This window comes from Callospermophilus lateralis, chromosome 3, assembly GCF_048772815.1.
Source record: "Callospermophilus lateralis isolate mCalLat2 chromosome 3, mCalLat2.hap1, whole genome shotgun sequence".
In the NCBI taxonomy this organism is placed as follows: domain Eukaryota; kingdom Metazoa; phylum Chordata; class Mammalia; order Rodentia; family Sciuridae; genus Callospermophilus; species Callospermophilus lateralis.
The window spans coordinates 87,545,861-87,570,344 of record NC_135307.1 but is presented as its reverse complement, the minus strand read 5'-3'; the positions used below and the strand labels follow the sequence as shown (position 1 = coordinate 87,570,344).

Sequence of the window (24,484 nt, the reverse complement as noted above, 5' to 3'; positions counted from 1 at the left end):
CAACTGAGGGTAGTTTAAGTTTTATCACTGTGTCAAGCTGTATCTCTCCAGATGTATGCGCATATATAGAGAAAACCCCATTCATGCTCCTTACTTTCCCACAGGATCCCTGGCTCAGGCAGTGTTTGCTGTTAGCTCTTAAGTGCTTAAGAATAAAAAACCAGTCAGAGTCTTGGAGGAGTCTGAGAGGATCAAGTTCAGCTCTAGGTTTGTTTCACCAAAGCCTAAGAGCAATGACTTGCAGAAAAGGACTCCAAAACTTGGGTCCCAAACCTGTGCAGCATGAGAAGGATTTACCTCTGATTCCAAACCCACTGGCTTTCTCTCTCTCTGGTTCTGTTTCTCTATATGGTGTCTTTCTTCTTTTATGGGATAGATTAGTTTCTTTAAATTAATTTAGAGTAACCAGTGCACCCTATCAATGTAAATTGTTTTTAATATCTGTGTAACCTTAGCTGATTTTTAAAATAACATTGATTTTTCCATGATAAATGCCCAGAAAAAAGTAGAAAATTCAAAGAAATAGAAGATTTTTTAAAAATCATAAATTCAATATCAGCATGAGCAATTTAGGGAGACTGGGGATGTCTCCAAAAAAAAAAAAAAAAAAAAAAAAAAAAGAAAGAAAGAAAGAAAAGAAAAAAAAAAAGGCTGGGGATATGGCTTGGCAATAGAGTACCCCTAGAGTACCCCTAGGTTCAATCCCTAGTACTACAAAATCAGTTAATCAGTCTTTTTTTTTTTTTTTTTTTAAACAGGGATTGAACCCAGTGACACTTAACCACTGAGCCACTTTCCCAGCCCCCTTATTTTATTTGGATACAGGGTCTCTCTGAGTTACTTACTGCCTTGATAAATTGCTGAGGCTGGGTTTGAACTTTCGATCCTCCTGCCTCAGCTTTCCAAGCCACTGGAATTACAGGTGTACACCATCACATCTAGCTTAATTATGATTATCTCCCAAAGACAATAGTAATATTTTGGTGTACTTCTTTCAAACTTCTATTTATATGTCTTTAAACATTTTTGTGATCATGCTGTATATATAATTTTATATTTCTATTTTTTCATTTAGGATTTTTTTTTTTTTTTTTTTTTTTTTGGTACTGGCCACTGACCAGCATCCCCAGCCCTTTTTATTTTTTATTTTGAGACAGGGTTTTGCTAAGTTGCTTAGGGCCTCACTAAATTGCAGAGGCTGGCTTTGAATTTACAATCCTTGTGCCTCAGCCTCCCGAGCCACTGGGATTACAGGTGTGAACCAACACATCCAGCCATTTAGGATATTTTTAAGGGGACAAAAATTTATTTGTATTATGTCTCACTACAGTCAAATTCTTTGAATCTCAGTTTCTGCCTAAGAAAGAAGTTATAGCTTTAAGACATTGGATTTTTTTTCCCCCAGTATTGGGGATTGAACCCAGAAATGCTCTACCACTGAGACATATCTCCAGCCCTTCGAATTTTTTTATTCTGAGACAGGGTCTTGCTAAGTTGCTAAGGCTAGCCTTAAGTGTGGAATCCTCCTGCCTCAGCCTTCCAAGTTGCTGGATTGTAGGCATTTAGGATTTTAACAGTGTTTTTTCATGTTATCAACTCTAACTATGAGGCTATAACTATGTATATTTGCTTATTGTTTCATCCTAATCTTAAATTTTAAATTTCCATGAACTTTTTTTTTCTATTATAAAAGTTCTGACTTTGGGTTGATGACTGGGTCCCAGTATAATCCCCAGTGGATCTTACAAGGAACTTGGGTTTCTGTGTGTGTGTGTGTGTGTGTGTGTGTGTGTGTGTGTGACTGTGGGGGGTGTCTTTTTCTGTTGGAGCATGATTAGCAGATTGTGGGTGTTCAATAAATACTAAATGATGACAAAGTGTGTATATATTTGTGTTCATGCACCTTTCTTTGTGTTCCTGATTTTGCTTTTGTGTATTTAGAGTGTTGTCTTTGTGCAAAACTCTGAATAATTCCATACATGTTCACATCTGTATATCTATGTAAATGCAGGTGGTTTATCTTTATGCAAAATATACATATGTCTGTGTGTTCATATCAGACCTGGCTTTAGGACCTGTTCGAGCACTTTGTTAAAGGGCTGGGGATGTAGCTCAGTGATTGAGTGCTTGCCTAGTTCAATTCCCAGTACTGCAAAAATAAGGTGTGTATTATACACAACTGTATTTGTGAATCTTGGAGTGCACATTGGTCTCTATGCCAATATGTGACCATCTAAGGTGGGCCTGCTTTCTTGGGGCTGTATGTCTATGTGGCTGCGTATGCTTATGCTCAGTTCCATGTAGGTCTGTTTGGAGGTGGGTTTCTACATTCATTTTTGTGCTAACTGGGCATACTGGGCCAGGACTGGGGTGACCTGAGTGCATGCACCCCTGAATGAGCTGTGTCCTTGCTTTCCTCACGGGAGCCGAGTGGTGCCCAGGGCTGAGGTGACGCACCCTCCCTGAGCTTCCCATTCTCTTGGGAACCAGCTTGAGAGTGAGTGAGACCGAGAGCAGACTGCGTCAGAAGCACCAGCCCCTTTTGCAACCAGCCCTGGCCCCAGGCGGTAACCACAGCTCTGAGCTTGCACAGGTCAGACCTGCCCACTGTGCCTCTGCTGCCAGGAAACCCCCAGTCCTAGCATGGCTGTGCTGGCAGGGCCCTCTTTGGCATTGGGCCAGATCCCAGTGAGCGGATCCCAGCTGAGGGGCTGCATGAGTAACGCTGTGGTAACAGTGGGGATTGACTTCCTGGGTTTGGGCATTGCTGTTTTCTGCCCCTGTATACAGCAATGCATAGGCAGTCGTGTCCTTCATTATTGCCTTCTATACTTACAGCTGAACTAAAAGATAGGCCAAATGGCTTTTATTAGCTCTGGTTTTCAAATGAAAGATAGGGCAACAGACCAAGTTGAAGCCTTGGTCCTGAATTCCCTGACCCTGGGTCCAGGCCTCTTCTCAGGGTTCCATTCAGGGGCTAGAGGATGTTGCTCCCAGAAATGGGGAGCTAGATTTCTGGCACAGACCAAGTTGTCATGGGCATGTGGATGTCAGCACTGAGCAAGCCCCTGTGCTGGTGGAACATTCTCAGGACTTTCTTCTCTAACTGGGGCTAAAGGATGGGTCTGTAGCTGGATGACCATGGAATTCATTGTCAGATTGCGTGGGAGCTCTGGTGATAACCTGGTCCCTCTATAATCGCCCTTCACTCATGAGTGCATCCTTCCTCAGACCTGTATTCTCTGTTGTCATATACTGCTCCTGACTGTCTTCCTCTCCAGTCCCCTGCACTAGCCAGCCGACGGCCTCTGTAGGTCTCCCACCAGGGATGGTGAGATTGCTCTCTTTGAAACAGGGAACTCTTGATTCCTGAGACTGTGTCCATTTCCACCACCGACCCTGGCCAATGGGTCATGTGCTCTGCTGACCCCCTTTCCCATGGGGACTGGGAAAGCCTCCCATTCTGGCCCCATCCCGACTTGCTGGGTGACTTTGGGCAAATTACTGCCTTCCTTCTTGTTTGAGTTTCTCCCAGTCGTGAAGTGGGGCTAATACTCTGCCCCTCCCTGGCTCCCAGGGGACCTGCAGGGATAAGCAAGATAATAGCCAGGAACCGATTTGGAGGAAGCTATTGAGTGCCAAGTGAGAGGTATCAGTGCTGGTCTGTGTTTACCTGGGTGTGGACCTTTAGTTCCCAGCCTCCTTAGGCTTGGGACCAGCCCTGACAGCTTCTTGGCTCGTGGCTTCTTTGTCCCACTTCCAGAAAAAGGTCAGAAAATCAAAGCCAAACACCCAGTTGTCTGGAGAAGATGAGAACTGCACCACATTAGAGTTTGGGGCGCTGGAATACTGGCTTCCTGACCTGGCCACATCCCCAACCTCTGGCTATATGATCTTGGGCCAGTCACTGCCCGCCTCTGCGCCTCAACTCCTCAGCTCTGACAGCCTCCCCAGTTCTGGACTGAGGGCTCCTTAGAGCCTGGAACTGGAGGCCAGCATCGCTGTTTTGGGATAGAAAGGATCTTGTCATTTAGTCTAGTTTCTTTATATTTTAATAGATCAACCACTTTTTGGGGCCACAGACTTACCAAGAGTAACCTGGTTAACCCAAGGTCATAAAATGGTTGCAAAAAGGCATCATGCAGAAGAGAGCTAGTGGGTCAGAGAAGACCCCTTGGGAAAAGAATCCCCAATGAGTTATGGGTCAACAATGTAACCTGTTTACTCCCCCAGAGCTTGGTTCTCCCTCTGCCTTAGGCTTCTCCCACCTTCAACCTAATGCCCAGCCCAGGCCTCTCCTCAACCTCTCCAGGGCAAAGGCTCCTCTAACCTTCCCCACCACAGCCAAGACAGCCCCCTCCTGATTCCACTCCCTGTTCCTGCTCCATTTGGCCTCTCCGCCAATAGTTCTCTGTCAACCACCCCTAAGGGTCAGCAACCGTCTTATCCCAGCGAGGCAGGGTTCGAAGCCTCTTTTTCCTAGCCTTTGACCTTCTTTCCTTCTGAGTCTCCTGCTGCCCTCTATCCACTCCTCCTCCGTGTCCTCTTCCGTTCTCTTCCCTTGCCTGTCCATCTGTGCACGTTTCTCTCTTGCCATCTCTTGTTCACTTCTCTGTTTCACCCTTACACCACCTCCTCCCAAGCCCTGGGCTCCACCACCTGCACCAAGTGCAGACCCCTCACCTGTAGGGTGTGAGGGGCCTCAGGGGACACACCTGCTGCCAGAAGACTCAGAGATACCCATATGGTCCTATTTTATGTTCCACCTTGTTGTTTTTTTAATATTTTTCCTATTTTATACCCACATTATCTCATAATTTATAGACCCTGTTAAGCTGTCTTAAGTTCCTCTCCTGTAAGTCAAACATAAGCAAACAACTAAGTAATGACAGTAAAATCAATGAAACCAGTCTCCATCTGATATCTGGTTCTCCCGAAACTGCCCCTCCTCTACTTGTTCCTGATATATATATATATACTTTTTTTTCTTTTCTTTTCTCTGTTTTTTAGTTGCCAATGGACTTTACTTATTTATATGTGGTGCTGAGAATCCAACCCAGTGCCTCACACATGTTAGGCAAGCTCTCTAACACTGAGCCACAACCCCAGCCCTTGTCCCTGTTTTTGTTGCTGGCATTGCCTCACAGCCAGGCTCCTAGGACTCTGCAGAGCCCAGAGTCACCAAATCTTGCAGTGGCTGCCTTCTCCAGTTTCCATCTTCTTTTCCAACCTCCTGTCTCTGTACCAGTAAAGAGTTCCTGACTTAATGATTTCTTTCTCCCTTATATATTTATTCTATATGTATATAGGTGTTGTATATATTTATTTATTTTAGTTGTAGTTGGACAGAATACCTTCATTTTATTTATTTATTTTTACATGGTGCCTGGGATTGAACCCAGGGCCCCACATGTGCTAGGCAAGTGCTCTCAGCGGAGCCCCAGCCCCAGCCCCAGCCCCAGCCCCAGTATTTGTTTTTCTAAACATATTACCCCGGCCCCTTTAAATTAGAAGACAAGGGACCTCTTTATTTCTTTTTCATTCTGATCTCTGGTTCTGGGCTCTGTTGATACAACCCCCAGGAGCTGCTGCAGGTGGGAAGGAGAGGCAAGCTCTGGTGAGAGGGATTAGGACCCCCCTGGGCTGAAGCTGGGCTTCCAGGTGAGGCCATTGACCACAATCCCCTCTCTCTAGGGAAGCTTAAAAGTGCCTTCCCAGGCTTTATCCTTTTTGTGGTAGGGTGGAGACAGAAGTAGTCTTGAGCAATAGGGCAAACCACTCCTCATTCAAGGCTGTTTGTTTAAGTGGGCAGGGATGGGTTTGGGAGGAAAAAAAGCAGTTTTTGTCATTGTTTATTTGAACTGTCAGGATATATAAGTTTTAGAGACAAATCCTTAATACAGGGAAGGCAGGGTGGGTTTTAAAGAATAAGATGATGGAGATTCATTCCAAAGTTAAATGCCTAGAGCGCCCAGGTGAGCACTGAACCCAAGAGTGGCAGGCAGGGTGAGAACTGTGAATGGTTTAGTACCTACCTGGCTGAAGAGAACCCCGAACTCATTGCCTGGATTGCTGCAGGAATGTGGGCCCTGGATTGCTGCAGGAATGTGGGCCCTGGATTGCCAGGTCCTCAAAATCTTTTTTCAATATTTATTTTTTAGTTATAGGTGGACACAATATCTTTTTTTTTTTTTTTTTTGTATTTGGACACAATATCTTCATTTTATTTATTTATTTTTATGTGATGCTGAGGATCGAACCCAGTGCCCCACACTTGCCAGGCGAGTGCTCTAACGCTGAGCCACAACTTCAGCCCAGGATACAATATCTTTATTTTATTTTTATATCATGCTGAGGATCGAACACAGTGCCTCATGCAGGCTAAGCAAGCGCTCTACCTCTGAGCCAGAACCCCTACCCTCAAAGTTTTTTCAACAAGCTAGAAATATAGATTTTTTTCCTCTGGTATTAGAAATTGAACACAGGGGGCTGGGGTTGTGGCTCAGAGGTAGCGCGCTCACCTAGCACGCGCAAAGCCCTGGGATCGATCCATCCTCAGCACCACATAAAAATCAAATAAAATAAAGGTATTATGTTCAACTACAACTAAAAAAAAAATGTGACACAGGGCCTCACACATGCTAGACAATTACTGAGCTACATTCCAGACCTTTTAATTTTATTCTGAGACAGGTTTTTGCTAATTTGTATAGGCTGGCCTTAAACTTGTGATCCTCTTGCCTCAGCCCCCTGGGTAGCTGGGATTATAGGCAAGTAACACTGTACCTGGCTCTAAATGTTTAAAATTTTATATTTATTTATTTATTATCAGGGATTGAAGTCAGGGGTGCTTAACCACTGAGCCACATCCCCAGCCCTATTTTGTATTTTATTTAGAGACAGGGTCTCACTGAGTTGCTTAACTCCTGGCCTTTGCTGAGGCTGGCTTTGAACTCTCAATCCTCTCGCCTCAGCCTCCTGAGCCACTGGGATTACACCCAGTGCATCACCACGGCAGCTCCTGTTTATTTTTTGAGACAGGGTCTTGCTAAGTTGATGATGCTGGTTTTGAATTGCCATCCTCCTGCCTCAGTCTGCTGAGCCACTGAGATTACAGGTGTGCGCCACCATTTCCAGCCTCTAAATTCTAAATTTATTAAACAATGAAGTCTCCTGACTCTTTAAATGTTGACAACTAATTAATTAAACCACCGTGTGGATCAGAGCATGGGTGCCTGCTGCCAGTGTACAAAGGCTTTGACTAGCCTGTACTGTGTAGCTTCTGTGTCCCTCATTCAAGTTATCTTGGTTAATTGATTTAGTCTTGCCTCCTCCCTCTGTCATTCTCCTGTGTCCTGTGGTGTAAACTCTGGTAATGTGGCTCGCTATCTACTTGTTTTTTCCTTTTTCCATCTTTTTTTTTTTTGTTGTTGTTGTTGTTGTTGTTGTTGGAGATTGTCACAACACCTTTATTTTATTTATTTATTTCGCATGCCAGGCGAGCACGCTACCGCTTGAGCCACATCCCCAGCCCCCACTCTCTAGCTCTTAAAGTCTGGCTTTAATACTCAAGTGCCTGCTCAATACCCAAGAGCCCATCAGTGTGGCCTCTACCCACCAACCTCCTCACTTTCCTTCTGATGGCTTTGGGACACACTGGGAAGCTTGCCACTTCCAAACAAAACAAGACCCATAGCGCTGGGAATGTGGCTCAATAGTAGAAGACTTGCCTAGGGTGCATGAGGCCCTGGATTCAATCTTCCTGTTACCACACACAAACACCCCAAAATACCTGTGACTTTTTTTTTTCAGTACTGGGAATTTGAACCCAGAGTCTTATGCATGCTAAGCAAGCACTCTGCCACTGAGATGTATCTCCCACTGTCCATTTATTTGATTGCTATGGTTTTGCTGTGCTTAGATTACCAAACTCACACCCATATGCACCTTATTATCTCATTTTTTTCAAGTTATTTTTATTGTAGTAAAATACAATAACATAAAATTTACTATCTTAACTATTTTAAGTATGTAGTTAGGTAGCATTAAGTATATCACCACCATCCATCTCCAGAGAACTTTTTATATTTCAACAGTGAAATCTATCCATTAAACAATCACTTCCGGGGCTGGGGATGTGGCTCAAGCGGTAGCGCGCTCGCCTGCCATGCGTGCGGCCCGGGTTCGATCCTCAGCACCACATACAAACAGAGATGTTGTGTCCGCCGAATACTAAAAAATAAATATTAAAATTCTCTGTCTCTCTCTTTAAAAAAAAAAAAAACAACAATCACTTCCCACTCCTCCCCCTGAAACCACCATTCTACTTTCTGTCTCTATGATTTCAAAACTTGTCTAAGTCAAAATATGTCTAAATATGAGTGGAACCATACAGTATTTATCTTTTTGTGGCTAGTTTATTTCATTTATCATAATATTCTCAAGGTTCATCTGTGTTGTAGCATATATCAGAACTCCCTTCCTTTTTTTAGGCTAAATAATATTCCACTGTATATATTATATGTATTCTATTTTGCTTGTCCGTTCATGACTATAGACACTTGTGTTGCTTCCATATTTTAACTATTGTGAGTAATGCTGTTATGAACATGGGTGTATAAATCTCTTCAAGACCTTTGCTCATCTATTTAATACTCCCTCCATGAAGCCATTTCTCAACCTTCTTAATCTCCATGGCTTTACTAGCCTCTGCTTCTTTTCAACATCTATTTATTGGACACTTAGTATCCACCAGCAGGGTCTGAATTGGGAATTCTGAGGTAAAGAAGACCCAGTCCAGGTTTTAAGGAGTCTCACCCAAATGAAAGCAGACACACTAACATGGCTCATCTATTTTTTTTTTTTTTTTTTTTTGTACTGGGGATTGAACTCAGGGGCACTTAACTACCGAGCCACATCCCCAGCCCAATTTTGTATTTTATTAGAGACAGGGTCTCACTGAGTTGCCCAGCACCTCACCATTGCTGAGGCTGGCTTTGAACTCATGATCCTACTGTCTCAGCCTCCCCAGTCACTGGACTTACAGACGTGTGCCACTGTGCCCAGCCTACATGGCTCATCTGTATGCAGCTTGAGCAAATGGAGAGGACAGAAAGGATCTTTCACTGGAGAATCAGGGAAAGGTTTCTGAGCTGGGTCATATATAGAGTAGGAATTTCCCAGGGGCAAAGGGGCATTTGAGATAGAAAGAACTGCTTGTGCAAAAACATGAGCAATGTCATTTGAGTGAGGATGAAGCAGAGGAAGTGATAAGGAGTGGTTTGGGAACCAAATTATCACAGCCTTTGCATCTGTGCTGCCTGCATTCCAGAGTGTAAGCTCCAGGGGAGCAAGGCTGTGTCTTGGCCTCCATTGCTTCACACCGGCCACCTGCCTGAGACTGACCTTCCCTTAAACTCTTGTAGGAAGAAATCACACTGGCCAGTAATGTCAAGAGCACCCCCTAGTGACCTCTGCAAAGCTCCCACCTCCTCCAGCCAGAACTGACAGATCCAGGCAACCATTATCCCAGCAGCTGTTACTAGGGATAGCACTTTGTATAGCATCATTCCACTTGATCTCTACCCCTCCCTGAGAGTATGTTCACTTCAGGTCAACAAACACTTATTAAGTACTTACTCTGTGTTGATCATTGGGTATTCTAGACATTGTTTGAGTCATTAATCACCCTGCTTATAGAGAACCAACAATAATGGGGGCCCAGAGGAGAGACTGAGTCTGGACAGTGGCCTGGAAAAGTATGGGGTTAGGAGGGGAAATACAGCACCCATGAAAATGAACAAAGAGAATGAGCCCCACCCCTGCCATCTACTCAACATTCACTGAATAACTACCATTAACTGAGGTCACAGAAGGTACATGAGGTGCTGGAGATCCAGAGATGACTAAGATGCCATCTGTGACTCCAGGAGCTTACAGCCAGCAGGAAGACAGATAGGTAAACAAAAGAAGAGGTGCCCTGTGCTCAGGGTCCTGTTGGCAGATCCAGGAGTGTGGAGCAAAGAGTATCAGCCAGCAGGACCAGTGTGGCAGTGGGAAGTTTTGATCTTAGGCTGGGATGATAAAGGGAAGGTGGTACCTGTGGTCTCACGGAATAGAACAGGTACAATCAAGAGGCAATACCATCGAAAGGTGGCTCATCTGGTGTGCAGGAAGGTTCTGCTTCCTGGTTTGGCTGCTTCTTCAGAGATGTGCACAGTGGTGGAAATTCAGAGTCGAACACCCAGGACTTCACATATGTAGATTCATATCAGTGGCACTTCAGTTGCTTACCAGTAGCCCCCAACCTCTCCTGGAAGACTATACTCTGGGGAATATTTTTTGGGTTTGGATCCAGTCCTCCCACACCAACTCCAGGACCTCAGAATTAACCTTCACTGTCAGTTTCCTTGCCTGTAAAATGGGGGTAATAGCACCTTCACCACAAGGTTGTGCTGAATTGCATATGAAATGTAAAGCACTTCAGTAGTGCTTCCCACCTGCTTCTCTCAACAATGTCAAATTTCTAATGATTGTCAATGCCTGGCATATAGGAGCTCAATGTGATTTATTAAAAAAATGAGTTAATTGAAAGTGTGACTTTTTTTTCCCTCCCCTACCAGGAGATAGTTTGAGCAAACAGAGAAGTGGATTGGCACGGGGTAACTCAATTAATGGCTTCTGGGCAGCACAGAACTTGGGAAGGGCTGCATTTGCTTCTGTGGATGGACAGGGAGGCAGACCTAAGTCTGATCAGGTGGATGGAAGGATCAGGGTTGAAGCCTGTGCAACCCCTCTCCCAACGCCCCCATATACAGGGGGTTAAGACTCGCCCCAGCTACCGAGCAGGCCCAGTGAGAAGCTCCACCATCATACTACACAGCAGGGCCTTGGCCTCCAGGTGCCCCCTACTCGCATGGCCCTCACCCCTCCCCTCTGGTGGTCAAATTTGGCACTTCTCTCCACCCTGGGGCCAGAGCAGTTTCGGGAGAGGTGGGAAAACCTGCTAAACAGGATGGCCAAAGTCTGAACCAGTTGGACTGGGCGGTCACATCTACCCCTAGCAATCTTATCCCTCTCTTGCCCGCAGAACAGAGGCAGAAACTGTGCAAAACAAATGATTTTATTTAAAAATTTTATTTTTTGAGGTGCTGGGGATTGAATCCAGGGCCTCATGCATGCTAGGCAAGCACTCCACCACTGAGCTACACCCCAGCCTCACAAACCATTTTATCACACTGTGAGTGAATTGGATTTGTGGGAAATTGAGGAGGGGTTGGTGGTGTGATGTCAGAGAGCCCTGGGGTTAGGGACTGGGGATTCAGGGGCTGGTCAAGGGCAGAGCTCAACCTCAAGGGAAAAAGAAGAAAGAAGGCAAAGGAAGACATACCTTCCATTTGTCTTCACCTCTACCCCTAGGGCATTAAATAAACAAAAACCTTTTTTTTTTTTTTAATTTCCCCTCCCCAACACTGGGGATAGAACCCAGGGCCTTGTGCATGCTAAGCATTAAGCACACACTCTAGCACTGATCTATGCCTCCAGCCCCCAAATGCAATACTTTACAACACTAACTACATAGAGAAGTCCTTCCTTCCAGCTCTGGACCATGTAGTGGAAGGACAGCTGTGGAAGACACTGGGGCCTCCAGCTTCTGACACCATCCCAGGCACCATGGGGTGGGGGCAGGCAGCTTCAACCAGGACCTAAAACTCCAACTTCCTCTGAACCCCTAGCAGGGCAAGTCCTTCTATGCACAATACTCCTGGTTCAAGGATTTTTTGCTTCTCTTAGACCCTTGTGTTTTCTCAGAAACAACTAGCCTGAGCTCAGAGGCTTCCAAGACAGCTAAAGCCCTGGCTTCTGAGGCAGAATGTGCCTGGAAAACAGGCAGGAGTCTGGTCCCAAAGTTTTCCCCAGTCCAGGCCTCTGTCTTGGTAAGTAGGAAGCAGGGCCTGGTGAGGGATGGCAAGAGCCCCAGGCTCAGAGGGGTCGGGTGGTATGATTATAGACCAGGTGCTCTGTGTCTTCAGTGGTGGAGACAGTGGAGCTGGCAGGGGTGGGTGGTGGGTGATTCAGGTGGTGATGTCTGCGTAAGTCCTGTCTCTGGTTCTTGAAGCACCAATAACCCAGGATGGCTATCACCATGATGATGCAGGTGACCAGGAGTACAGCAATAGCCACTTCCACAGAGCCTGGGGAAGAAGGAGCAGAAAAAGGGGCTCCCAAGCCTTGCCTGGCTATGACCCTTACCCCATTCTACCAAGGGAGTCAAGTCAAATAGATGCCAGGTATGGAAGCACATGGGTACCCAACTCACACCTCCAGCATATAAGCTGAAGGCAGCATCTGGCAGCTCAGATGGGTTCCAATGGGTCTTAGGTCTTGGCTCTAAGTTACTCTACTTACAAATAGCTTGGGAAAAAGACCTGGGACTCTGATTACAGACATCTCCGAATTTCCACACTCCGAATTTCCCTCTCTTGCCCATGACGGGCCTCACTATTTGATCTCAGTAGTCTGTCTTTATAGGTAACCTTAGGATCCTTTTCAACATGGTTTAAGAGTCCACAACCAATCATGTGGAGTTGATCCCTTGAGTTGATATCTATGCATCCACCTTGGCATCAGGACATACCAGGGCTTACCTACACTGGAGATGGAGCTTTCCCGTCGCAGACCAAACACATCTTTCTCTGCAACGTGATGGGGGAGAGAGACCAGTTAGTATTAAGGGCCCTGAGACTCAGCTACTCCCAGTGCCCCAGCCCCTCTTTGCCATTCTCTCCCATGGCTTGATGGAGGGGTGACCCACTTAGGCCTTGAGACAGAGCTAAGTCTCTTCTTCTTCATCCCACCCAATACATCCCCACCAGCCCCCTCACTGGAGATGCCGTGACAGGACTCGAGACACTGCTGCTCTTCCTCAAAGTTGTTCTTGTTGCCATAACAACCACCATAAGTGAAGCGGGCACAGCGTTCACTGAAAGGGTTGTAGTACCAGCGTGGGATGCTCTCCTGGCAGAGTCCTGTGTCTGGCAGGTCCACACAGTGCCCTGGGGGGTGGGAAGCAGGCAAAGCAGTGAGCACACAGAGACCCTGCCACCACCCTGCAGGCCCCACGTGGCTTCTGCCCACCACCTCCTGCCTGCCCCACGGGGAGAGCAACTATGGTTCAGTGAGGATCTGGGAGCCCCAGAAACATCTGGATCTTCTGCAGTTTTGCCAGAGACAAGGAAGGCAAAACCTGAAAATAAGCTTTGGCATAATGGAAAACTACATGGACTTACACAGTTATTTTTCAATTTTCTATCACTGTAGTTTGCATTTTTAACAAAGAAAATGGCTCTCAAAGAGGATGGTTCTCAGGAACTGGGGTTGTGACTCAGAGGTAGAACGTTCGCCTAGCATGTGTGCAGTGCTGGGTTCCACCCTCAGCACCACATATAAATAAAGAAATAAAATAAAGGTATTGTGTCCAACTACAACTGACCCAGTATGTTCATATTATGCACAACTGCAACCAAAAAATATATATATTAAAAAAAAAGAAGATGGTTCTCAGAGTCTGAGCCTTGGCAAGCAATGATGTCCAGCTAAAATTCACTAACATTGTTTATTATATTTATCATAATTTTCAACTTGTAGCAAATTATAGTTGCTTTCCATTTACGTGAAATTCCTTTTTAATACACTGAGTTAAAAAAAAAAAAAGAAACTGATTAAGTGATCTGCATTGGGCATGGCTAACATTACAAAGCTGTTCAGATAATGGGCTATCATTGAGGTGGGGAAGCATAGTCACAGAAGGGGACCCAGGAGCCAGCCAGAGAACAGGCTGCTCCCCAGGAGAAACCCTCTGCCCTCCAGGGCTTTGGGCCTTAGTCTGGCACATACAATAGGTTCCTCGGGCACTGCCAGGTAGAATGAGGATGGCAGTGCCAGTGTTTGACCTGACCCAGAGGTTCTAGGGAGGATCTCACCTTTGTCACTGAGGAAATGGATACTCTGGAGCTCATCAAAGCCACTGGTGTCTGCAGAGATGAAAAGTCAGAGGCTCAACAAGAGTCTCCCAGAGACACAGGGCAGAGCTGCTGGGACCTCCCTGCCTGCTGCCCACCCCTTTTCCATTCCCCAGGCCTCACATTTTTCACAGGTGGCCTCGTCAGAGCCGTCAGGGCAGTCTGGGGTGTCATCACACTCCAGGAAGCTGTCGATGCAGCAGCCATTACTGCAGCGGAATTGGGTGGAGTGGCAGCTGCCAGAACATACTGGGTCAGGGAAGAACGGGGTAGAGGTGAGGTCAGGCTCAGGCAAACAACAGGTGCCAAGGGTTCATGGTCTGCCTGGCCTTCTCCAACATGATATCCTAATGTGTGCCTATTCTCTCTCCACCAACCCGACTCCTCATACATGTAACCTGGGCAGATTCTGACAGGAAGATGTTGGGTTGGAAGGGGTGGGGTGTTCTATGGTCCTTCTATATTACAAGAGGAGGAATGTGTTGGGCAAAGTTGGATTGGTCAGAGGTATGGAGGAAGACCTGGCAGGGTGAGGGAGACAGGGAAAGTAACAACACCTACCTGGATGGTGCCTTTCCATTGAGGGGCCTGGGGGAGAATGGAGAAGTCAGAGAGGCATGGTCAGGTCCCAGCAGATATGAGATGATTTCAGGTGGGGAACAGGAAACTCCCACAGCCCACTCCCTGACTGGTGAAGAAAGACCACCCACCCTGGGTGAAAAGTCAGTTAAGCCCCAAAGCTGCCTCTCAAAGGCCCACCTTGTACATCCCGGCAGGCTAGCATACACTCTTCTTCCCGAAGGTAGTTGTTCTTGTTGCCCAAGCAACCTCCATAAGTGAATCTCTTGCAGATTTGTTCTGTGGGGTCATAGTACCAGCGGGGGAAGGAACCCCGGCAGCGGCCCACCTTGTTAGATGCAAGGCAATAGTCTAGAGGGATGAGAGCTTGTGAGGGGGAGGCTATGGGACCCATTAGCAGAGGGCGGAAGGCTCCAGGTGCCACCTGCCCACCCTTCCCTCACCTTCCGTCTGCTTGGCAGATAGCACAGTGACTGTGATGTTGGCCTTATTCTCTGGTTGTTCTGAGCCAGTCACTGTCAACTGGAACAGGTACGTGCCTTCCTTGAGTCCCCACAGCTCCACCTGGTCCGGATTGTTCCTCTACACATAGGACTGGTCATCAGGCTTGGACACCCCTTAATACCCTTGGGCTGCCCCAGGAACTCCCAGCTGCATACCCACCTCCTAGGGACTTGGTGCTAAATTCATCCTCACCTTCTCTCCACCCCACACCACCTGGAGCCACTGGTTAGCCTATTACCCTAGGAAGGGGCCCCTAGGAGGCTGATGGGAGAGGAGGTCAGGAAGTTGGTCCAGTATCTCACCTCTATCCTGACGTCTGTGCCACCCTGCAGTAGATGCCAATCTGTGTTGTCCACATCCTTTAGCACCAGGGGTTCCTGGGGCTGCACCTTCAAGTCTATGCCCACCCAGGCCCTTGGAATCCGGGACCCTGGGGGAAGGTGAAGTAAGATCAACTCTCACTGAATGGACCAGGTATCTCCTGAGGAGGAAGTAGGGCAGTGGCACTATGGGCCATATCTGGATCAACTTGGAACTTAGCAGCTTGTGTGGGACATGGTAAAAACTAACAAAACCAGTGTCTTGTTCTCTATTCAGGGACATTATAACTTTAGTATACTGGAGACATTCTTTATGTGGTAAAACCCACTTTCTGTTTCTTACTGAACAGCCTGTGCTATCTAACCTCATTTGGGAAGTGTGTATGTACTTGGAGGAATGAGCTTGTTCCTCTATAATAAGCAGGTGCTTGTTCTAATTGCTTTAAAGTAACACTTTAAGGTTAAAGTAACACTTTCTTTTAAAGTCAAAAAAGGAAATGTGTAATTAAAATTTATCATGTTTACTCTGCCAGTCTAGACCATGCAAAAGCCTGTCTGGACAGAGGTCTAAAGCAGAGTTCCTGGGAAATAAGGTAGCAGGCCCTGGAACCCCAGGGTGAGTGGCTATGGGAATGAGGTGTCTGTGTCAGCTCTGACAGATTCTACAAGTGGTCCCAGACTCTTAGTGACAGTCTGTGCCTATGGCTTCCTCTATCCAGGATCAAAAGCCAGGGGACAGAGATAAGAACAAAGCATGAGTTCCACTCATTAAATGGTGGCTCCCAAAAGATATGTCCACTGCAAACCCCTGAAACCTACAAATGTGACCTTATTTGGGAAAAGGACATTTGCAGAAGTACGTATGTTATAGATTTCCAGATGAGGTCATCCTGGATTAGTTGGCTAGGACCCAAATCTAATGACAAGTGTTTTTTTTTTTTAAAGTATATATCTTTATTTTATTTATTTATTTTTATGTGGTGCTGAGGATCGAACCCAGGGTCTCACACGTGCTAGGCAAGCGCTCTACTGCTGAGCCACAAGCCCAGCATCTCCCCTCCACAAGTGTCCTTTAAGAAGAGAAGGCAGAGTGAAAGAAGAGGCCATGTCAAGACAAGCAGAGAGGGCTGGGGTTGTGGCTCAATGATAGATTGCCTAGCATGCATGGGGCACTGGGTTCGATCCCCAGCACCACATAAAATAAAAACTAAATAAACAAAATAAAGGTATTGTGTCCATCTACAACTAAAAATATATTTAAAAAAAAAGACAAGCAGAGACTGGAGTGAGGCAGTCACAAGCCAAAAGACACACAGAGCCACCACAAGCTGGAAGAGGTGAGGAAGGATTCTCTGCTGAAGTCTTCAGAGACAATGTATCTCTGATGACATCTTGATTTTAGACTTTTGACCTCTAGAACTGTGAGAGAATGAATTTTTTTTTTTTTAATCATTTTATTGTTGTTATTGTATATTTTTTATGTGGTGATAGGGATTGAACCCAGAACCTCATGCATTCATGCATGCTAGGTAAGTGCTTTACCACTGAACTACATCCACATTCCTAAATTTCTGGGTTTGTTTTTTTTTTTAATATTTATTTTTTAGTTGTAGTTGGACATAATATCTTTATTTATTTTTATGTGGTGCTGAGGATTGAACCCAGGGCCTTGCACATGCCAGGCAAGCGCTCTACTGCTGAACCACAACTCCAGCCCAAAATTTCTGTTGTTTTAAGCCAAACAGTTTATAGTGATTTGTTACAACAGCCCTAGGAAATGAACAAAGTGTCTGGCAGGAATTATAGTCCAGTTGGGCAGATAAAATCCAACAACATGAAGCAGTATATGTACAAGACAAGGCAGAGGACACTGTGAGAAGGGAGATAGGCCAGAGGAAGGAAGGCATTCTAGAGAAGGGAAGAAGAATTTTTTAAATCTTTTTTGTTGCTGATGACAATAGAAAACAAGAGTGAGGAGCTAGGAATTTGTAAGGCTGGTTCAATGGGCAATAAGGAAATCAGCCAGGCTGGCACAAACCTCAAAGAGCTGCAGAATGCCAGGCAAGAGTGTTTGTTCACAACAGAAGTAATATTCAAATATTAAACAACTGATGATACAGGAAGGGGACAGATGTTGGCTGTGAGCAGTGGGGCAAAGTCCTGGAGGCTTTTGCATTACCAGACGCTGACCTCTGAGATTCCTAATGGAGGACCAGCAGTCCTAAGGGAGGGGCTAGGACTCAGCAGAGAGCTCCTGCTCTGGGCAGTACTTGTTCACACATATGTTTGGAAGGTTCTGTGCAGCAAGGAGGGTGACAGGTGGACCAGGGCAGTGGTCAGGGTAAGTTCAACAGGAAGAGTCTGAATCACAAAGCAGCCAAGAAAATGGAAAAAAGGATGTAAGAATCTGGTGGGCAGACACTTCAGGCTTCTCACGAAAGGCTCTGGGAACTCAGGAGGAAGAGCCAGGGCACACATGGAAGGGAAACTAGATTTAGAGGGAACCTGTGTGTTCACTCACAGAGAAGCTGAACTTGAGGCAAGAAAGACCCACCAGAAACAGCAGGCAGTGGCAGACATGTGTGGGCTTTCCAGAGGCCAGGGCTGGAGACAGAAAGGAGGTGTATTTACCCACAAAGCTGACACCTTGATGGGTACATTGAGAAAGTGACTGCCATCACACTGAGTACCTGTCTGCATTACCTATATCAGGGGTCAGCACACTGTGGCCTGTGGGCCAAATTCATCCCACCATCTGTTATATTTTGAAAAATGGATAAAGAAAAAAAGTATATAACATTAAAATTTGTGGGGCTACTGAGATGTAGCTTAGTAGCAGACTGCTTGCTGAGGATGCATGAAACCCTGGGTTCGATTCCTAGCACTGGGGAAAAAAAAAATGTGCCTGTAAGTTGGAGCACAACTTTGCTTCTGTCCTTACTTATTGTCTAGGGCTGCTTTCACATGACGACAGCAGAGTGGTTACAACAGAGACCTTATTTCACACAAAGCTTAAAATATTTACTATTTAGACCTTTAAAGAAAAAAAGTTTGTTTACTATCATAAAATGTTCTTTCATTTACCTAGAATAATCTCATTATTCCAAATAAAATGAGATCTATATTGAAAAAAAAAATGGAGGAGCTGGGGTTGTGGCTCAGTGGTAGAGCATTTGCCTGGCATGTGTGAGGCACTGGGTTCAATTCTCAGCACCGCATATAAATAAATGAACAAAGTAAAGGTCCATTTTTTAAAAAATAAAGGAATCTCTTTAAAAAAAAAAAAAAAGGAAGAACTTGTTGACTCCAACCTGAGAGGTTAATAACTGGCCCAGCGTCATGGCTCAGTTTGGTTTTTTTTAAGTGAAACCAGGGGTCTTGTGCATGCTAGGCAAGTACTCTATCAATGAGCCACATCCCCAGCACTTCTGGCTCAGTTTTTAAATGGCAAAGCTGGGATTTGAACTGACTCCAGAGCTCATGTCTTCTCCAAAATGTCACGCTATAGGTCATCATCTGCTTAGAGGTGTGATTTTTGTTGTTTTAAAATCCTGAGTTTTTGTTTTGTAGTCTAAATAATACATGTATATTAAATAAAAAATGGAGGTGAAAATTAATTAGCCTCTTTTCCTTAACACCCCAAATTCCTTACACCAAAGGCATCTACCAGTTTGTGTGTAATGAATATAGTATTTTAATTCACAGCTTTCTTTCCTTCTTTCCTAAACCATGCTGCCTTGGGGTTTATTATTATTCCAACAGCATCACAGTATTCAATTAGAGGATGTGTTGACAGACACTGAAATTGTTTCCAATTCTTCATTATTATAAACAATACTACAATGAATAACTGTCTGTCAAGCTGTTTTATACATGTGTAAATCGAGCAGCAAAATGAATTCCTAAAAGTACAATTGTGTCAATGATGACAAGCATCTACAGTTCTGATACTACCCTCCATGGAGGCTCTAAAGAGGGTCATTTCAGGTATAAGAGTGAGTGTGGGGGCTGAGGTAGTGGCATAGTGATAGAGTGCTCGCCTAGCATGCATGAGGCACTGGTTCAATCCTCCGCACCACATAAAAACAAACTAATGTATCCACCTAAAACTAAAGATACATGAATAAATAAATATTTTTTTTAAAAAAGTGAGTGTGCACATGAGCTGGGGTTGCGGCTCAGAGTTAGAGCGCTTGCCTAGCATGTGTGAGGCCCTGGGTTTGATTCTCAGCACTGCATATAAATAAATAAAATAAAGGTCCATTGATAACTAAAAAAATATTGAAAGAAAAGAAAATTTAACAACAACAACAAAAAAAAGAGTGAGTGAATGCAAAGCAAGAAGAAAAGGTAAAGTCAGGTATGGTGGAACACACCTGTAATTCCAGGAGGATCACAAGTTTGTATCCCGCCTCAGCAACTTAGCAATAAACTTTTTTTTTTTTTTTTTTTTTTTTGGAGTGGGGATCTAGTTCATTGGTAAAGTGCCCTTGGGGCCCAATCCCCAGTTTAAAAAAATAATAATAAAAAAAAGTTTAGGAGATGAGGGCAGCTGGTAGAAGGCCAAGTCACAGGATTCTTCCTTAATGAGGCAGAGAAAGCAGAGCCAATGGGGCAATGGGGAAGCTCACAGAATTGGTCACAGAGAAGAGACCCAGGACACACGGAGACAGCAGAGGGATGGAAGGGAAGAGGTTTCATAGGGAAACATGTCAAAAGTTATGGATACCTACAAAACTGAGAAAACATACTGGATTTACAGAATTTAGAAAAAAGAGAGTAGAAAAGTGTCTGGAAGTAACCCTGGCTCAGTGGTGATCAGGAAAAGAGCCTGAGAGATGAAATAAGAGGGCAGTGAACTAGAGGAGCCACCGCCTTGCATTTTGTAGAAAATGAAAGAAAATAGACTACTTAGAAGCCTACCTAGCAGACAAGAGATTATAGGCCTCAAGCCCAGCCCCCTAGGTCAAAGTGGCAAGGAGAGAGATGCCAGACCTTGAATAGAATTAGGAACTTCCTACCCACAACTTGCTAAGCCCCAGGTCCCAGGACCAAGGGCTGATGCCCTGCCCTACCACTCCCTTGTTCCCATCCCCAAGAGACCAAAGGCTAGACTGGCAATAAAACCAGCCCTCCCCCAGCTGCCAAGCCCCAGGACATCTCCAGGGAAACACAGACTCCACCTCCTAAACCACTCTGCCATAGAAAAGATGGGGGGAGGGGAGGAGCAGGGGAGAGGAGGGACAAACTCCCTGGCCTCCAGCTGTAGGAATCTGGACTGGACTGGCCTGGCCACAGGCAGGGAAGAGAAAACAAATCAACCCTTTCAACAGGATTTCTCTACCAAGTATAAGAATCAAAGATTTAGGACTGGGGATATGACTCAGTGGTAGAATACTTGCCTGGCATGTGTGAGAGTCTTGGGTTCAATTCCCAGTACCGGGAGGGGGGGCGGAGTTCAGAAGCCCTGACTACCCAGTCTATTTTGGCTGCTTCTGTCCGCTCTAGCCTCCAGTTTATCAGCCAGACTTAGCCAACAGTGGAGCCCTTGACATACACAGCTTCCCCCACTTTCCAAGGCAGAACCCTGAAAATAGTCTACAATGTCCTGGGGCTCACTTGTAGTCCAAGTCCTACCCAACTTTTTACATGCCCCAGGAAATCTCCACTCTAGCCTACCTTGTGCCAAGTAGGCCAGTCCTTGGGGGTTTCCAGATGAGAAAGGCTGAGCCCAAGACCAGGTGACCCTTATCCAGTTCACCTCCCTGACCAGACTTCAGAGTATCTGGCTCTGACCCTCGATGGGCCTCCTACAGGGCCTATGTCAGAGCAGGGAGGGCACTGACAGTCAATTAGAGTCACTGCCACCTACACTATCTATTGCTTCCTTGTGGAACAGGCTTCAGTTCTGGCCCAGTGGGACCTCAGAGTTCAACTTAGACCATAGATATTGACCCCCATTTCATAGAATTCCCATCTCACTTCTCCTCAGAGACACAAAAGAGCTACTGGGAGACCTGGAAGAGGTACTAGCCCTAGAAAAGGCTGGAGAGGAAAGTCCCTTGTCTACTTTCCACATTGAGCTCACCTCTGACTCAGCCCCAGCCAGTCCTGGCCACTGGACTCCCCAGTCTTTGCTTTTGTTATCTGTTGGCTATCTTGGGTCAGAATGCTAGGTTTCTACTGGAACGATGGTCTCATGTGAAAAAAGAGACCAGGACTTTTGGAGGTCTCCCTGCATGAGTCCTAAGTTTAAATTACAATTTATGGACATTATGGTGGGGTGGGGGCTCAGTTTTCTAATCTAAAAAGCAGTTGACTAACAATAGCATCCTTTTCAGAATGAGGCCTGCAGGATGAATGGCACAGAATTCAGTAAAGGTTATCTGTTTATGACCCACTTTTGTCCTGGAGCCCTACCTGGCCAGAGAGCAGGTGAAGAAAATGAGGAGGAAAGTTTCTTGACCAGTCTTGATCTCACTCCCTACTGCTCAATAGGAGGAAGAAGGAGGAGTTTTGACCCCCAGTTTTGACCCCCTATCCGTGGAAGTAAACAAGGTAAGCAGACAGCTCTGCTATCAGTTCCTAAGCAAGGAGAGCCCTGCTTGGTTCACATGGGTGCGTGCATGCACACATGCACACACACACACACACACACACACACCTGCATGAACAGGTGACATCCTTCCCCTACCAGGTATACATACCATTGGGCTGACTCACCCAGCAACCTTCCAACCTTCCTCATCCCCCACCCCAGAGCCTCTGGGCTATTGTGCCCCCAACACCACCTCTCTTGGAGTCAATCCCAGACAGGGCTTCTTCCTTAGTCTCTTGGGGTCTGCCTTTCCCCTCCAGATCAACAAAAGGCCAATCTGTTCTCAGGTGTACAGAGATGTCAATCAGTTCAACATCCAGCCAGTGGAGGAGACTAGCCAGGCTCACTTGTCAAGGACTCAAGGTGCCTAGGACAGTAGTTGGCCAGGGTACCTTTCTAGTCACCAGGCTGCATCCAGACACCTAATAATCTGACTCAGCCTAAGAGGGTCAGAGGTTGTGAAGCCTGGAGAGTTGTCTCTTCTCTCTCATACACACAGCCCAAGGCCAGGCTTCCCTTGGGTGCCAGATCATCACCTCTGAACATTCTGAATTCAAGAGCCAGTGCCTGGGCTCTGGAATGTCCCCCATCCCCACTCACACCATCTTTCTTTTGTTCACTGGTTATAGTTCCTCCTGGAGGAGTCGGGTGGAATTGGATTTTCCTCCCTAACCTCTTTCTGATGCTTGGTTCCCTCGGGACCATAGTTAGTTCCCTTTTGAGCCTCTCCAGATCCATCCATGCCCGCCATCTCCGCCTCCTCCTTTTTACCTCCAAAGCCCTGGGTCCGAAGCTCGTGGTACGAGTGGTAAACCTCTCTTGTGAGGTAGTTGATGAAGCCCTCCCTGCGCGCGAACTTGCACACAAAGTTGTGCTCGTAGAGGCAATTCATGAGGAAGCAGGCGGTGATGGCGTCCTCGCCGCCGTCGGGCTGCAGTTCCACCAGCGCCAGGTTGCAATTCTGGGTGGTGCAACAGGAGCGCACGCAATCCCAGCCCCGGCGCAAGGTGGGGGAACCCAGAAAGGTGGCCCCGTTGCTGACCGAGGCTTCCGTGTCCAGCACGAAGGCAGGAACCCCTGGAGTGAAGAGGTTCAGGCAGGCAGTTCCCGCCGGCAGCTCAGGGGGTGCGGGAGGCAGCCCGGCCTCAGTGATCCGGAGACCCAGCACGCACAGAAGCAACAACTCAAGGACCACAGGGATGCCGGCCTGGGCAAGGCGAGCGCCGGCCATCGTCCTCCCAGGGGCCGTCGCCCTCTTCCCCGGGGTGGTGGGGGGGGAGTCACCTTCACAGTGCGAGCCTCTGGGTTCTGAGGGTACTTGTGACCTGGAAGAAGGGAGGGGACAGAGGAGACACGCCTGATCAGCCTGGGTGGGAGACTTCGAGGGAGGTGGGCAGGCAGGCAGGAAGTCGGGGTGCGGGGACACGGAACACCCCGCAGTGAAGAGGGGCACGCGGGCCCGACCTCCCCCACACACTAGTGACCGGGTCGCCCGACGGACGGACACACAAACTGCTAAGAAGCTCACGTACCCGGACGCACGTACAGGTGCCAAACAAACGGCCAAACATGCTCGGAGCCCGCTCCGCCTCCGCCTCCGCCTCGCGCTCCAGGGCCCCGGTTACCTGGGCAGGTGAGTGGGGTGGGGCCTGGCCTGCCGAGGATCCGGGCCCAGTTTCCTGCGCGGCTCAGGCCGCGGCTTCTGCCGGGGTGCCGAGTGCTCTCGGGATCTGCCACCGCCACCCCCTAGTTTCTGGTGAAACTGAGTCAGCGCGGCCGGGGCGGAGCGGACATTAACTCCTGCGTCGCCGGCCCCGCCCACGCCGGTGCACCCCCACCCGCCCTTCCCAGCCGAACTTCCGGCCCCGCCAGCTCCGCCAGCCCCGGGGCTCTGGGACCTCAGCCTCCCCCGGAGCTGCCAGGTTCTTAGAGCTCTTGGAGAGGGGAGCCGCATCCCCACGAGGTAGCTCTAGGCGACCCCCACAGGGTCCAGCCTCCGGAGGGGCCCAGCGCCCCAGAACTGCATCCCGAACTCCGAAGGCCAACGCAGGTTCGGGACGCTGCAGCAAAGTCGCGCAAGTCGGGCGTTCAGGGACGGCTGCCTCTTGTCTCCCTTTCAGGTCAGAGCCAGCATCACCAGCCCCAGATTGTGAAGCAGTTGGGTAGGGACTGGAGAAGAAGTGGGGAAAAGGATGATGCAAACGAATCTTGCTTAGCCAACCCCCTAGGTCATCATTTCCATCTCCTGACGGGAAGAGAACCCAGAAGCTGGGTGGCTGCACCTGTGATAACGGGGTTCCGGGGTTTCTGCTCCAGTGTCATCACCCTTGCCAGTTCCTGGCAGTCATCCTTTCTGCCCGAATGAAAAACCAAGGCGATTCCCCTCGTCCAGACTTCTCCCTTTGACCACAGTGGTTCCCTTTCGTTTGAGACCTTTCCTCAACTTGTATTTTTCTTTATGG

At 47.1% G+C, this 24,484-nt stretch overlaps 1 protein-coding gene and 1 non-coding gene across 3 annotated transcripts; both read right to left on the bottom strand.

Annotated features, from left to right (window-relative positions):
• Positions 1–11,142: 11,142 nt before the first annotated feature.
• Trnaa-agc (transfer RNA alanine (anticodon AGC)) lies at positions 11,143–11,214 on the bottom strand. The gene has a single exon. It is a non-coding gene; the product is annotated as a tRNA-Ala (tRNA).
• Positions 11,215–11,982: 768 nt separating this feature from the next.
• Positions 11,983–23,262, bottom strand: Spint1 (serine peptidase inhibitor, Kunitz type 1). Of its 2 annotated transcripts, XM_076848493.1 has the most exons (10): positions 22,794–23,262; positions 15,407–15,534; positions 15,044–15,182; positions 14,781–14,951; positions 14,583–14,609; positions 14,145–14,270; positions 13,983–14,033; positions 12,885–13,055; positions 12,648–12,695; positions 11,983–12,194 (listed from the first exon to the last, which is right to left on the bottom strand). In XM_076848493.1, exons 1-10 carry the CDS (start codon positions 23,251–23,253, stop codon positions 11,983–11,985), a joined length of 1,533 nt encoding a protein of 510 aa, XP_076704608.1. In that variant the 5' UTR covers positions 23,254–23,262. The 2 variants fall into 2 exon arrangements, with proteins under 2 accessions (XP_076704608.1, XP_076704609.1); XM_076848494.1 differs by lacking the exon at positions 14,145–14,270.
• Between the last annotated feature and the right edge of the window lie 1,222 nt (positions 23,263–24,484).

Coding starts and splice junctions, on each gene's coding strand:
- Spint1 (XM_076848493.1), bottom strand. CDS start 23,253: ATGGCCGGCGCTCGCCTTGCCCAGGCCGGCATCCCTGTGGTCCTTGAG. Junction 14,610..14,780: donor AGCCTGCCGGGATGTACAAG/GTGGGCCTTTGA, acceptor ATTCTCCCCCAG/GCCCCTCAATGGAAAGGCAC. Junction 14,034..14,144: donor CGAGGCCACCTGTGAAAAAT/GTGAGGCCTGGG, acceptor TCATCTCTGCAG/ACACCAGTGGCTTTGATGAG.